The following is a 14363-nucleotide window of genomic DNA, read 5'->3' as shown; positions in this document are numbered from 1 at the left end:
GTGCCATTTTCTTCCTATTTTTGCGACTAATATGAGCCTTTTGATTGGCGAGAAAAAGCGTGGATTGACAGTGAGATTGATATTGACATTTTGTCGGAGCGACATATCTATTTCAGACACGAACGCTTCTGTGATGCTTCTTTCACCGAGGTCTGTTCGTGTTTTGTCCTTCGACAATGGCCCAAAAACGCCTGCCATGAAAGTTTTTCAAGGGGATGGCTCTATTTTCCTTTTGTTGTCGTAAAAGGCGACATAACAAATACCGCAAACAAGTTTCGTGTTGGAGGAATCCGTTTGTTGTCTTTCTGCTGTCTTTTGTTGCGCTCGGCTCCCTCCGCTTTCGAGTACGAACGAAAAGGGCCGCACAGCGAATGTTTCACAAGAAATCATCCGTGAGCAACGATCGCGGAACCATACAATACAAACTAGAAGAAGAGGGAAAACTGTCGACAGGGGCAGCTTTCCAGCGCTATGCTGCCTTTGAAGTAACTTCAATGGAGACACCGGACGCCACGCCTCGACCACTTTCTGTACTGGAATGGGCGCACGAAGTATTACTTTCCGAGTCGTGCCTGCACGATCTTATTGAGACCATTTCCTCGTCTCCATACAAAGCCCTGTTTTGGGAAACGAAGGGAGTAACTGTTAAAGCGGCCGCAGAGACTTATTTTGAAATGGTGCTCGTCGACGCTCCGCAACTGGCCAAGTTCGTTAAGGGCAAACCCAACCCGGAAGCTTTTGCATCACATTTTGGTACTGACAGCAAATGCCGCCACTCAACAGTTGGCTGCGTTTTTGAGAACCTTGGAAAGGATGCTACTCTCATTGCGCCCAAACCTGTCGTATCCAAAACCACTGAGAGTGTAAATACTGACACCAGCAAGCATAAACCAACCGACGACGCCGATTTTTCGCATTTGGCAGTGTTTTGCCGCAATGCCCCTCAAGAGATAGCTATAAACGTTTGGAGACTGGCAATCGAGACTTTCAGTAAATCATTGGTGTCAAAGAAATCGTCGTCCGACGAGCCTGTTTGGTTCTCGACTAGCGGCATGGGTATTGCTTGGTTGCATTTCCGTGTGGACTCTTCGCCGAAGTACTACTCATACCAACCCTTTATTGAACCTAACAAATAGCGCTGGCGTTTTGTTGTCAACAGCCGCAATCTTTTGAACTGATAAGCCCGTCTTTACGGTAGATATCCCCATAATTACGAATTAAAATTACTCTTCGCCACGCCTATACTCCCTAAAGGTCTTGCGGAGTCCTACTTTGCGAGTCGAACTACTGAAACACCAGTTGTCTTCTGGAGTTAAAGAGAAACCTTCTATTTACATTAGACGGACGGAGAAAATATCTTTTCCAAATGAGCATAATACTGCTTCTGTTCTAGTAGCTTCGAGCCGGTACCCAACTACAAAAGCGACAAGGCGGATTGCCGTGGGCACCGTTGCATACTGTATACTCCTCACCTTTGGCTACTTTGGCCAAGGCGTTGTTGTGTCGGATCAAATCTCGTAAGAGATGTTCTTCCTTGGATTCTCCCAAGGGCGTCGTGCTGATACCACCGTACTCGGACGGAATGTTTTCGACCGAAATGAGTTCCCGCATGCGAGCTTGAATCTCGGCGGATCCCCTTAAAATGGAAATTTTGTCTAACGTGACTTCATCCACAAACGATTTAACGACATTCCAAATAAGCTTGAACCACGAAGGTACGTTTATGACCATAACGTAGCCCGCCCGTTCTGGATAGTGTTGCGAAGTAAAGGCCGACGCTTTTTTCACGAAATCAATGACTTCCCCGACAAAATCGCCGAGCCGCATCCCTTGCAAATCAATCACATACACACTCCGCGCCAAGTCATCCCGTTCCACGTACTGCCAACCAAACTCGGTCAGCATGGCGTAGTACCGTAAGAGTTTTTCCAAGCTTACGCCACCTCGGCGGAGTGCTTTGAGATTAGTCCGGGGAGGACACTCGAAAAAGACGGGTTGACCGGATTTGGCGCGCCCGTGATAAAAGGCGGGGTAATGTGATTTGATCAAATCAAAGTCCTCGTTAGGTTCGCGAAGTATTGTATCCATACCCAGGTTGGCTCGCCATTGCAAGGTGGCGTGGTAGCGCCGTAGCCCTTCGGCCACGTCGCCCTTGCCGGCCCGCAAAAATCGAAGAGGGAGTTCGTCGGGCGGGGGCGGGGGCGCTGAGGGCCTTGACCACCCGCTTTCGGTTGTTCGATCGTTGATGACAGTTGGATATGGTGAAAGTGGCGAGACGGATTCGGACGTATCTCCGTCTTCGTGCAGCGACGAATCATTCTGGTAATTATGCTGGATGTAGGCTTCGATGGCATCCGCATCTACGAGAATACTAGGAATCGTAATGGATTCACGAAGATGAACAACCTTGAATTCATCCGGGTTATCGGGATGATCACCAAACTGTAGGGCGTCGAAGAATACATCTTCGACGTGCCCTTCCGGATCCAATGTGCCGTGCATCATGTGATTGACTTGAAGGTGCGCCGAGGAGCGTCGCTTGGTTCTTTTGGAGCCAAGTTTAGTTAGAGCATGTTTGGAAGGAAGAGTGCGACGGGAAGATTCGCTCTCCGGAGCCGTGGTTTGTAGCGCTTCACTATCGTTCGAATGTTGAGAATTGTGTGGATTGTTCCATCCATGGGGACGACCGTGATCGTGAGGATGATGGTGAAAGATCTGTTCGAAGGAGAGGGCGGCCAGCATATCGTGCACTCGATGGTGCTTGTGAGGTGGAGATGCCTCGCGGTGATGCGTTTGGTGATTGGAACTCGACGGCATGATGAAACCCAGACCAAGTTAGCCGGAACAAAACTGCCCGGTGAACAGTGGGCAGCGCACAACTCTCTCGACAGTCTTTGGTCCAAACCAACGAGATGAAAAGTAGGACGGTCTCCCGTAAGACTCGATTCACGGGATGACGACTGTGAACGATGGGAACCACTTACTGTAAGTGATGGGAGAGAAGGATGGAGACCTCGGGCAAGTTTAACTCTCACTTTCCTCCTGAGTCGTTCGTCTATTGCTCGTTTTCGCTTTCACACTTCGCCGCCGCCAAAAACAAAAAGGATGAGCATTTCGGAACTCACTCGAGCCGATATTTAGAAAGTACACACGCCTTTTAAGGATGATATGGCGTTCGTCGTACATTTTTTTTGGAAATTTAAGTTATTGTTATGTACAGCTAGCTACAGTTAACGTGAATCGGCATTTTCGCGGGGTCGGGTGTAACGAAAGGAGGCTTTATTTGTCCGACAACCCAATAACTCTTCCAAAATGAGATCGAATCACTTTTTGCATAAAAGTGCGCAGGCAATGAACCGTCGAGTTCGTCTAATTGTAAACGTGAGCCGTATCCCCCGGCGCAGCCCGTTCCAGATCAATGACCAGCAATCCGTCGGCGTACCGACACACGTCATTTCCAAGTTCAACTTTATTGGCTCCGGTAGGACCCCAGGGCGCCAAGTGGTTACCCATTTTGGTATTCATGACCAAATATCGTTCGTTGCAGGTCAATTGGACGTGGTCATAATATTCCAAGCCTCCTAAGGCCACGTGTCGAATTCGGTTGACCAATTGCACCTTCGCCTTGCCATTGTTCCCATCCAAATGGTACACCCCGCCCGCAGTCTCCACGCCCAGGTCCAACACATCGGGAGCAATCTCATCCCGACCGTTCCATACCCGGTACACAAGCAGTACCATCCCAATATAATCCTGTCCCAAAACTACTAATCGCCGGCCATCGTAAAAAATTTTCGGAACACGCCGGGACGACAAGGGCAAATGGATCATGCTGCCAATACTCCAACTTTTTTTCGCATCGTATTGCCACAGCAGCAAGGAACTACCATCGTTTCGGCCGTGTTGGAGAGTTACCATCCCAAACTTGTGCATCGGCAGGTGTTTCGGCAATGACACGTCCCGGACCGGGGAAGGGTTCCACACTACGTACGGTCGTCGGTGCGGTGGGAAGGCTTCCCGCGTAGCCAAAGACACCGGAATCATCTGCTGCAGACTAGGAACAGAGCAGGCAGGAGTTGGTTGGGCAGGGACTTTCCATATTTGCAAAGAACCGAGGACTGTACCAACTACGCAAAAATCGCCCGTCACATCCACGGCTAGCTCGTACACAGGTTCGCGACATTCTATCGAGAACGTCGGTACGGGATAACACGGTGGTCCGGTCGCAGCGTACGAGTTTTCTTCGTTGGACTGTTCTTCCCGTTCTTCTATTCGTTGCAAAGGATAGACGTGAATGGTGTTGGTTTCTACAACCTCGTGGGTAGCTTCGTCAGATCCCAACGATCGACGACTAGGACTTAGGTAAACGCGTCGATACCGAGCATCCACATCGATTGCCTGGAACGTTCCGTAAAAACGACAAACGTGCAAATCCTCGTACACGGCGCGAGATGGCGTACGAAACCAAGCCATCAATTCCACCGCACGAAACGGAGAATGTTGGGTCGACCGGGACGTCCGGTAGCGGACCAGGGATCGTCCCACCAGTACCACGGATCCTTGTGTTCTCCCCAGCCCGGGTTGCCAGATCGCTTTCGTGTCAATCCCTACGTAACACATACCCAGTTCCATCTCGTCGTGTCCCGCATTTGCAAAATAATTGCGCGCCTCCAGCTTGGAAGAGTCGTCCAAGCGGAGCAAGGTTTGTGGAGGGGTCGTAGTACCTTTCCCGACGCTGGCGTTTCGAATTTCGAGCGCGCCAGTAAAGGGATCCAGAAAGGCCAATTCTGGCGAAGTTCCCACACCGGTCAGTACAAAACTGTCGCAATCAAAGTTTACCGGGGGAGCATCATTGTCTCGTTCGTAAGCCTCCAAAAGTTCCCCAATCGGGGGTAGTACGGGAAGAAAGCAAAAGGTGGAATCTGGCAAATTGTAACACATGGTCTGGTGGAATATACTTTGCAGTTGTGCTTCGCAAGTTGGGATTGTTGGTGGAGTAAGGCTAGTGACGTTGCGAATCGAAGGCATCAGTACACGTTCCAATCGTCGCCGTGCTTTCCAAAGTTCCACAAAGTCCATGGGTGTGTCCACGGCGTGACCCATCGTCTGTGGTTCGACACAGTATCCTTGTCGATTCATAATGTCTCGCCACACGTGAGCCATTTTGGCCGAGCTGGTGTCTCGTCGTAAACGAGAACTCGTGAGACGTGACAGCGTATAGGCCGATGTGCAATCCAAATAGGAGAGAATCAAGGCCAAGGAATCTTCGTTGACGGTGTGCAGATCCGAGCTTATCCTTCTCGGTGAGGAGGATGACAATACTCCTTTACTGACGGTAATGCAACTGCTCGTAGCATAGTCGGGTCTCTCTGTCAGTCCCATGGTCTTTATCTTGTATGGTTTCTCCTAGAGGGATGGATACCTTTTATGGTATGTTCCGTGCTGGGACGAAGAAAAAGCCTTGACCGAATGATGGACCCGCACCGGTAGACCAGTATTCGTGTCACTCACTGTCACACCAGCGAGAATGATGCCGTCACTCCGAATCCGGCATTCCAAACACACGTCATGCTCGAGTATGTCGCATCCGACAGTCCCGAGTCAAGAATGTCTGTCCGCTCTACGATTTGGCATCTACCGTCTGTCCCCCCACCGCACTACGGGAATCTGCGCTCCTGACAGCCGCACACACCACAAGAGTCCCGTTCCGATGGAAAGAGTCCGGAATCGCGAACCCACATACGTGTCCGCCGTACGGAGAAGGTGGAGAGGGAGCCACCCCCGATCGGTCGAGTCCGAGCCGCGCCCATTCCACCACGTGCTTGGATTGGCACCGTCGTTCTCGGGGTCCCCGCCGCGCGTAGGAACTCTGGGATCCGAACGATCGGGAGGCGTCGTACGGAAGAGGAAGATCCGTCCCCCCGCCCCAAAACCGGAACTCCTCGAAATGCCGTCGGATTGATTGGAGGGTTGTTCGAGTATTGCCTCGACCGAATCTTTTTCTCTCTCTCCCTACCAACCAAAGCTCTTGCCTTTTGTGTCTTGTTATTGTTGCCATTGTAGTACTACTTTCTATTTTCACTACTACTTTTACGAATATGCGCCTTGCCACCCCTACCATGACTCTGCTATCCACCAGTGCACTCTTTGCTTCCTCGGTCCGTGCCTGGACGCCGACTGGCTTGCGTCGTTCCGCCCTCGCGTCGGCCTCCTCCTCGTCGCGTTTGCTGTCGAGCAAACCGCCAATGCCCTACGACGACGACAAAATGCCGTTCTACGCCTTGGGTACCAACTTGGCCGTGCAGGTCGGTGGACAAGGCAACTTCCAAACTCTGTTGGAAGACGACGAACTCGAAATTGTCCTCGAGGCCTTTGCGGAAACGCTCCGCGGAACGGCCACCACCGACGCGCGTACCATTCTCGGCACGTACGGACCGCCGCTCAACAAAATATTGCAGGAGCGCACGTCGCGAATCGTTGAACGCGTCAAGAAGGACGGGGACGACTTTGTCAAAAACTTTTTGGACTGCAACGAAGAAGCCAAACAGACCGACTCTGGTCTCGTCTTTTGTCCCATGACGGAAGGGGAAGGCAAGACGCCAACCGCAACGTCCACCGTGGAAGTGCACTACCACGGGACGCTCGCGGATGGTACCGTCTTTGACTCGTCCGTGGATCGCGGACAAACTATTTCCTTCCCGCTCAATGGTGTCATCAAGGGATGGACCGAAGGCTTGCAGCTCATGAAGGAAGGTGGTAAGGCCACCTTGATTTGTCCCAGTGAACTGGCGTACGGTGAAGCCGGATCGGGGGATGTCATCCCACCCGGAGCCACGCTCAAATTTGAAGTCGAGCTCTTCAAGGTCGAATAGACGATTCCGCATCGAACGGTCCGCCGCAGATGCATCCGTGAAGACGCATCCATGAATCCGCTAACAACTACAGTATATAAAAAGTGTGTGTGCGTGTATAGCCTCTGGACATCACGCTGTCCAGCACGCTACGTCAACACTAACATAAGCAGAGCAGTTGAACAGACCGCCCTTTCCAACATTCGACGCGCTGCCTTACTCCGCCAATCTCGTTGCGTATCTACGGTGTACATACTACGTTGGTAGCGCTCTTACAATCGTACTTCTATTCTGTAGTAGGGTAGTGCTAATCGCCTTGTACTTCACCATCGTCCACCAATCCCAAGTAATTGTCCTTAATGGTCCCGATTGCCGTAATATTCCCTTGTTCCACCGTTCGGCCTTTGATTTTTAGCCGGACCCCGCTCCCGGCCGCAATCACGACTTCCTTATCGTCCGAAACCCAGGCATCTTGTTCGTGATTGAATCCGTGGAACATGTCTTCGGGCATGGAATGCTTCGACACGAAAATACGCAGCGGTCCACAAAAGGCAAAGAAGCCGAGCGCGTTGCACTGGGTCACGACCGCGTCCAGTACTTCGTTCAGAAACGGCCGCAACAGCAGCGCCGTGTACTTGACCGTAAAGACCACATTGCCCGTGTCGTACTCGATAATGCCGGAGCGAATTTGGTCTTCCGGAACTTCAATGACGTTCACGACGTAGCCGTAGTTGGCCAACGCCAAGCCCTCCACGTGCTCTTTGAGCAAACGGACAATCGTCGCTTTCAGCTTGGGACCGAAATGCACGGGTTCCAACACAATCTCGTGATCGAGTGTTTTCACGTAAAACATAACGGTTTCTATATAGCAATCTCCGTGTACAGATGTGTGCGTGGTTGTGTAGCTGTGTTCTGATATAGTTTGGATCCAATGGATTGGTCGCTACGATGAATGCGCGTCCGAATGCCGAGAGGGACTCGAGCCAGGAGTGACAGTAGAGGCTTGTCGAGTACTCCCGACGGACGAGACGGAGTTTTATCAAGAAATATCTAGCGAGGAGCGAAGGAAAGGGTAGTCGGTGTAAAAAGATCGACTCCGGCTTTTTGGCACTGTTGGGGACCGTCCCATGGTCGTTTGGAGAAAGGTGTTTACCGGACCCGCCCTCCCCCGCCCTCGAATGCTCGGTGTGACGAGGAAGCCATTGGATGCCACAGGGATGCCGAAACCATGTCTGGACGTGTATATACTTTTATATTACATAAGAAATTGCTTCTTCTGGGACAAAAATAGTTAACAAATGTTTTCTTTGCGTTCGACGAAGTGTCAAGGTGGGAATGTCACACAAAGGGAATCTCGCATAGATCGAGACTGCGGCTGCTGATGCGGGCCTTCCTCAACTGCCCCAGTCGCTTCACTGTCAAAAAGCTTCTCCAGCAGGAATACCCATGATCTTCGGCTACTGATTTGTCGGACCCTGTTCTTGAAGGCCCCGTACCGCTTCCGACATTTGCAGGGATAGCCTCACACGAGAGAGTGGACGGACGCCAAAGGATACCACATGAACATGGCGAGAGTCCGAATACGAAGATTTGTTCGTTGGAGCGAAACTGTACTACTCGTATTGTCCTGGATAACCGAGAGTTCCTTTGCTTTTTCGTTGCTGTCCCGTAGATCGCCTCCTTCACAAGTACGAGATCGTGTGTTGCAAAGTGTTTCTTCCGATCGCTCCCGACTCGAATGGAACTATGCTCGAAGGGGACAATCTCTGCTCGACAAGACCAAAAGCGACGACGAGAACGACGTTCCGGCAATCAGGAAACCAGCAGACTCGGTCAACGGCAGTTCGGATTACTTCTTCAAGTCGGTAACAGCCACACCCTCTTTCCCCCTGGCAGCGGCCAAGCGACGCAAAATGGAACTCATGTGGTGCGGAGAAGATTTCTGCAAAGACGCCATTCGAGAACGTGTCGTGGGTGACAACAATCAAGTCATGCTCAACGGACCAGCAACCGGTCAGGTAGCCTACGCATGGTGGAACGACAATGATGGAGACGACGAAATTGAAGAAACGCTATTGCAGGCGGTAGCGTCAATTTTGTTTCTGGTCCGACCGGGTGACGATGATCTCATGAGGATTGCCGCCGACACCGTCCGCGAACTGGAGGACGACCCCCTTCATATTTTGCTAGATCCCTCTACTGCTGCTCGTCTCAAACACTACCACGGAGTCGATCAGGATAATATTTGTTTGTTTGAACCTCAGTCCACACCAGGGTTTGGTAGCAATCTACGACCAAGTGAAGTTAGCTCGAGCATTCCGTATCCGTGGAAAACCAACCCTTCGGTGGCGAATCCTCCCCATGGAGAACACGAAGCCTTTCCCGACTTGATTTGTACGATTGGAGGCGACGGACTACTCATGCACGCTGCCATGTTGTTTCAGGGCCCGATTCCACCAATACTGGCAGTCGCCGGCGGCAGCCTAGGGTTTCTCACCCCCTTTAGCAAAGAAGAAATGGTGGACGCCATTCGTGTGTCGTTGGGAATGCTGCAGCTGGACGGTGCCACGGCCACGAAAAACTCGGCCTTGGTGCAGGCGGGCGACACCAAAGTTTTCCCGCCCAATATGCCCTCCTATCCCTACGAACCCTTGCTGCGACATCCGCAATTGCGTTGTTTTGGCTACGACAGTCGTATTTGTTTATCGATCCGCATGCGCTTGGAATGCCGAATTCTGAATGGACAAGGCGCCGTCCGCGCCCGTTACAACGTCCTCAACGAAGTCGTTATTGATCGCGGTTCCAGTCCGTACTTGGCCGCCTTGGAATGTTTCTGTGATGATGTTCACTTGACGACGGTCCAAGCCGACGGTATAATTTTTGCTACTCCAACGGGCTCGACAGCCTACAGCATGGCCGCCGGTGGTTCCGTGGTCCACCCAGCCGTACCCGCTATTTTAGTCACCCCAATTTGTCCGCATGTACTCTCCTTTCGATCCATGGTCTTTCCCGATCACGTTGTGTTGCGGTGTTACGTTCCTGACGACGCCCGTGCCGAAGCATCGGTGGCCTTTGATGGCAAACACCGACAAGAATTACACCGTGGCGATTCGGTACAGATCCAAATGAGTGCGTACCCCGTTCCAACGATCAACCGGATGGATCATTCGTCGGATTGGTTGGGGTCGTTAAAACAAAACTTTAATTTCAATACGCGACCTCGACAGCGACCGTTATGAGCGACCAGCATTCGTGGATAAGGCGGGAAGCAGCGACTTGGATGCAAGAACACAATCCCCACACGGTAAGTGACGGACCCGTTGCCTTAAAGGATGTAACGTGTTCCAAATGATTCAAAACTTTATCACAAGAGGCCCCTCTGCCACGCGCCAATGCCGAACTTTTGGTTGTTGGGCGGCGGTGCAGTGGCACGGCATTCCCGGTGCACATTGGCTGGTCGGATTCCTGTGGATAGGGCCGATTTTTGTTCCAATCGATGTTTATCATGGAATCGAGGCAGATGCGATGCACCTGCTTCTGCAGGGACATTGCTTTGTGTCGGCTGATGGATTGTATGGTTATGAGATATGATGGAAAATCGGCTGCTTGGTACACACAATGAATATGGATGAGATCTGTTTCTAACGTAAGTCTTCTACTTTCTCTCCCCTTTCTCAAAGGAATTCGTTTGGCTACAGAGTTGTCGCGCCATGGAGGATCGAGCGGTGTCCCCTACGATGACCGTCTACTCCTGGAAGCGCTCTCACTTAACCTGCAGCATGCCACTGGTCAATGTATGTTTGACACAAAGCTCTTCGCGGAAGCGGAAAGGTCCCAATGGAATGCAATTCAATGCGTTTACATTAATTGTCAACCAATCGGCATGATTTGCGGAATGTATCATTTACAGGTAGTTTAAGTTGACAAGAGCTCTCTAACTGTAAAAAAGTAAAACATGTTGCGGCTTGCCAATGAAATCGGTTTTTCATGGAGCAAAAAAAGCGACTTTTTTGGATATTTACGATTATCATGCGAACAGCATCACGCTTTATGACATTTGGATACCATTTACCTGCATGAAGGCAAATTGCCACTGGAATCATCATCGATGTTGAACGATTATAAGGAAGACAAGGATAATGAATTCACAGTCAACAAGCAAGCAAAATCTAATTTTGGAGGTAGTACATTGGCTTTCTCAAAGACAATCAATTTGCGTCGCTCGACGAAGTCAAAAGCAATAGATTGCTCACCTTTGCAGTCGTCTACTGCATCAAAGTTCATTGATTTAGTACGAGCAATCTGAATTACCATCAAATGAAAGACTTAGATACTTGAAGGAGTCACACGTGAAACGCCATAAAAAGAGGTGCGCACTCCTCTGCACGAATGGATTTCAAAACGCTTGCCCGGAGTCAAACCGGTCCGCCCACGTAGACCATATACGTTTGCCAATCCCACACATGGCACAAAGCAGATTCGAGGATTGGCTCATATTTACGACTGCTTGTTATACATGATGAAAACTGTAGGCTTTTCGAATCTACTGGTCGCGGCCCTCTGCTCGACTTCCGGTTCCATGGCGGATGCCCAGGAGAATTCGACGTTGGTGTGTGGCCTAGCTACTAGCCCCTGCCCTGCTGGATGCTGGTATGGGGTCATCCTTGACGCTCCCGAAGAACCACGGTCGTGCTTGCCTGTCGAAAAAGGTCATTTTAGTGGAGCTGAAGATGACGTTAGGTACGCATGTAGTGCTGGAACCTACTCGAGCTCACAAGTTGCAGAAGAGTGCACGCTTTGCCCGGCGGGAGCGTTTAGCAATGGCTTCGGCAGCACTTCTTGTACTTCATGTCCATCGGGATCCTATGCAATTCTTCAAGGTGCCGACACGTGCGCCCCCTGCAGTACCGATAGGTACGACGGGGAAGGTGCTCGCTTGGCTATTGGACCTAATGCAGAAGGTGGATACACTTGCTTGCACCCCGATTGGGCCCTCAGCATCTTCCCTCAGGTCTTTGCCACCATCGCTCCTTCCTCTGATATTCGCAGCTCAGCACCATCCTTTCCTTCTGAGCTGGCAAGTTTTCTTTCTTCGGAGAGACCAAGTACGGCGCCAGCCTTTGTCTCGAAAGCGGAAACTGTAAATCCTTCGGAAATTCCGAGCTTGTCGCCAGTCTTTGTCCCTGAATCAGACATGCTGGAACCGGAAATTTCAGAAGGGTTCAGTAATACCGTTGAAGCAACTTCAGACGAGGTGCCGTTGGGATCACCGACCGAAACATCGCCAACTAGCGGAGTAACAGACCGCCGCAGGGTTTTTTTGCCGACTCTTTTGACCGTATTGGTAGTTACAGGAGCCGTTGGCATGCTCACTTACCACCGGAGTTCCCATGATGGCGAGTATGAGGATGATGAAGATCTCGATGATGGCGACGATGATGGGGCCAACGAAGTTTTTTCTGCGTGTAGCGACATGGCTCAAACTGACTCCTTGCAAGATATTGATATCAACACATCGGGTCCAAGCCAATCAAACTCTACTGTGGAATTTGGCTCGGATGAATGAATCGAACCTTTCAATCGCTTTACGAATTCTCACGCTCTGGTTCTACTTCTAAATGTTGTTGATGCAATAAAGTCGGCTACACTCTTTAGTTTTACTTGGCAATCGGGTTGTCCAAGAAAGTTGGCGTCTAGCGAACGAAAGAGTGGTATTCTAATAGACAATCTCTTGTCGGGATATGTAGTACACGCTCAATCTAGCACGGCCTCGATATAGGTTCTTCAAAGCCCCACGTGAATTTTGCACGCCGCTGTATGAAGTCTTTCCGACACGGCTCAAAATTTCTTGAGCTGTCGCTCCTGCTGAGCCAAGTATGGCCTTGCTTTGCGCTGGCCGCCACATTCGGCGATTACGGCACTGAGAGATTGCAAAGCGATGTGAATGGCCTCACTGTTAGGATTCCATCCTTTTTCTTGACAGCGTGCCATCCAATCCAACGGGCGAACATGACCTCGCAACTTATTGCATCGCCGGCAGCTTGCCAGCTCGTTTTCAATCCAGCTTGGCCCCCCTTTGATCCGAGGGACAGCGTGATCAGTGGTGGCCGAATCGAGAGTGATGGGGGTCTGACACCATACGCACCGGTCACCATCCCGACCCAGAATAATCTCCATACGCTCGCGGCGATTCAATTGGGTCTTTGGCAGCAGACTTGTCGTCTTTGAGGAAACTCTGTGCGTCCTATTCTTCCCCCGCAACACTACTCGACTTTCATGTAGACACCGAGTCGGACCAATAAACACCCTCCTTGGGCATGAAAACGCTAAAGATAGAGTGGAATGCTGCAGCGATAAACACAACGTTATCATTTTGCTGATACCTGTTTGTCCGGGAAAACTACCCATCGTGTACGGGGTCCGACTATCACAGCGGTTACTCTTTTGGTGGATTGCTTGAACTCGGTATCATGCATTCTACAGCCATATTCTTACTTCGAATTGTTTTAACAAAAAGTGGACTCGCTACATGCCAAGATACGAGGTTCCTTTCCTCCAAGCACTCGTTTTGTTGCTTTCAACAGTCGGAATGCGCCTCACACTCGGCATGCACACTTTCCCTCCATTTTTGGTGTGTTCATCGTTTCTCTCCTCTCGCCAGGGTCACAGACAGACAGACAGACTCTGGGATGCTCCAAAAATTTCGTTGGACAGATTGGCCTGAGAACAAAAACTGACTGTGATGCTCATTGTCCGAAGCCCGGTTCTCTCTATTCCAATGTTTTCATAAACATCTTTTGTAATCTCAATAGAAACAAAAGTGATGGCCGACAAAAATGAGGAATTGCTGATGCAATCGTTCAAATCAACATCAATTGCATCCTCTCCGATTCCTCATTCGAGTTCTCTTCCGACTACTCTCACACGTTCGTACACAATCGACCTTATCGAGACCGATATATGGGTGCAATTGTTCAACGATAGATGCGTCATTGGTGTAAGTCAATTGGAAAATGGGCGGGTAGGAAACTACTTGTTGTGTCAACCAGAACCAAGTCCCATCGACCCAAAAGCAATCGATTTTCACATTGACAACTTGCTCGGTGTTCGGGAAGACCCATTACTTTCAGTTTATTTACGACAAATTACAGAGACAATAGTCGGAAGCCAAGCGGCACGAGGCAGCAAACCCTATCCCGCTATTATTTTGGGGATTTCGCTGCATAAAACAAAGGCAAAAGACCCAGATATGTTCCGGATACTTGTCGACCTTATAGTGAAGCTGCACCACGATGCAAAACAAATTAGCTCCGGTAACTGGGATCCGGAAATAGCCGACTAAGAAGGACGAATAAAGGGATGCCAACAATGAGATGAGAGTTGACTGTTATTTACGTACTCATCAGTCGCATCGCATTGTGATGTGGTTGGTCCATCGAGTCAAACTGGTGCACTGACAGTGATTCGAGATAGGAGCGCGATATCGTTGCAGTTGATCAGCTTGGCAAAGAC

General features: G+C 50.4%; 7 protein-coding genes across 7 annotated transcripts; 4 read left to right on the top strand and 3 right to left on the bottom strand.

Annotated features, from left to right (window-relative positions):
* Window positions 1-371: 371 nt before the first annotated feature.
* PHATRDRAFT_35684 (predicted protein) lies at window positions 372-1136 on the top strand (the record flags this gene model as incomplete). Its single annotated transcript, XM_002180216.1, has 1 exon — window positions 372-1136. One exon carries the CDS (start codon window positions 372-374, stop codon window positions 1134-1136), a length of 765 nt encoding a protein of 254 aa, XP_002180252.1.
* A 253-nt stretch (window positions 1137-1389) lies between these two features.
* PHATRDRAFT_45868 (predicted protein) lies at window positions 1390-2972 on the bottom strand (the record flags this gene model as incomplete). The annotated part of the gene is made up of 1 exon (XM_002180028.1): window positions 1390-2972. The coding sequence occupies exon 1, from the start codon at window positions 2815-2817 to the stop codon at window positions 1390-1392; it is 1428 nt and encodes a 475-aa protein (XP_002180064.1). The 5' UTR covers window positions 2818-2972.
* Window positions 2973-3369: 397 nt separating this feature from the next.
* On the bottom strand, window positions 3370-5382 carry PHATRDRAFT_45867 (predicted protein; the record flags this gene model as incomplete). Its single annotated transcript, XM_002180027.1, has 1 exon — window positions 3370-5382. The coding sequence occupies one exon, from the start codon at window positions 5380-5382 to the stop codon at window positions 3370-3372; it is 2013 nt and encodes a 670-aa protein (XP_002180063.1).
* Window positions 5383-6533: 1151 nt separating this feature from the next.
* Window positions 6534-6872, top strand: PHATRDRAFT_12254 (predicted protein; the record flags this gene model as incomplete). The annotated part of the gene is made up of 1 exon (XM_002180215.1): window positions 6534-6872. A coding segment is annotated over one exon (339 nt), but the record flags the coding sequence as incomplete, so codon positions are not given.
* Window positions 6873-7158: 286 nt separating this feature from the next.
* On the bottom strand, window positions 7159-7704 carry RNAP-II_3 (predicted protein; the record flags this gene model as incomplete). The annotated part of the gene is made up of 1 exon (XM_002180026.1): window positions 7159-7704. One exon carries the CDS (start codon window positions 7702-7704, stop codon window positions 7159-7161), a length of 546 nt encoding a protein of 181 aa, XP_002180062.1.
* A 1513-nt stretch (window positions 7705-9217) lies between these two features.
* PHATRDRAFT_12501 (predicted protein) lies at window positions 9218-10090 on the top strand (the record flags this gene model as incomplete). The annotated part of the gene is made up of 2 exons (XM_002180214.1): window positions 9218-9387; window positions 9544-10090. Coding segments are annotated over 2 exons (717 nt in total), but the record flags the coding sequence as incomplete, so codon positions are not given.
* A 1277-nt stretch (window positions 10091-11367) lies between these two features.
* Window positions 11368-12417, top strand: PHATRDRAFT_35678 (predicted protein; the record flags this gene model as incomplete). Its single annotated transcript, XM_002180213.1, has 1 exon — window positions 11368-12417. The coding sequence occupies one exon, from the start codon at window positions 11368-11370 to the stop codon at window positions 12415-12417; it is 1050 nt and encodes a 349-aa protein (XP_002180249.1).
* Between the last annotated feature and the right edge of the window lie 1946 nt (window positions 12418-14363).

Source organism: Phaeodactylum tricornutum, chromosome 8, assembly GCF_000150955.2.
Source record: "Phaeodactylum tricornutum CCAP 1055/1 chromosome 8, whole genome shotgun sequence".
NCBI lineage: Eukaryota > Bacillariophyta > Bacillariophyceae > Surirellales > Neidiaceae > Phaeodactylum > Phaeodactylum tricornutum.
This window is presented reverse-complemented; position numbering and strand designations above follow the sequence as displayed.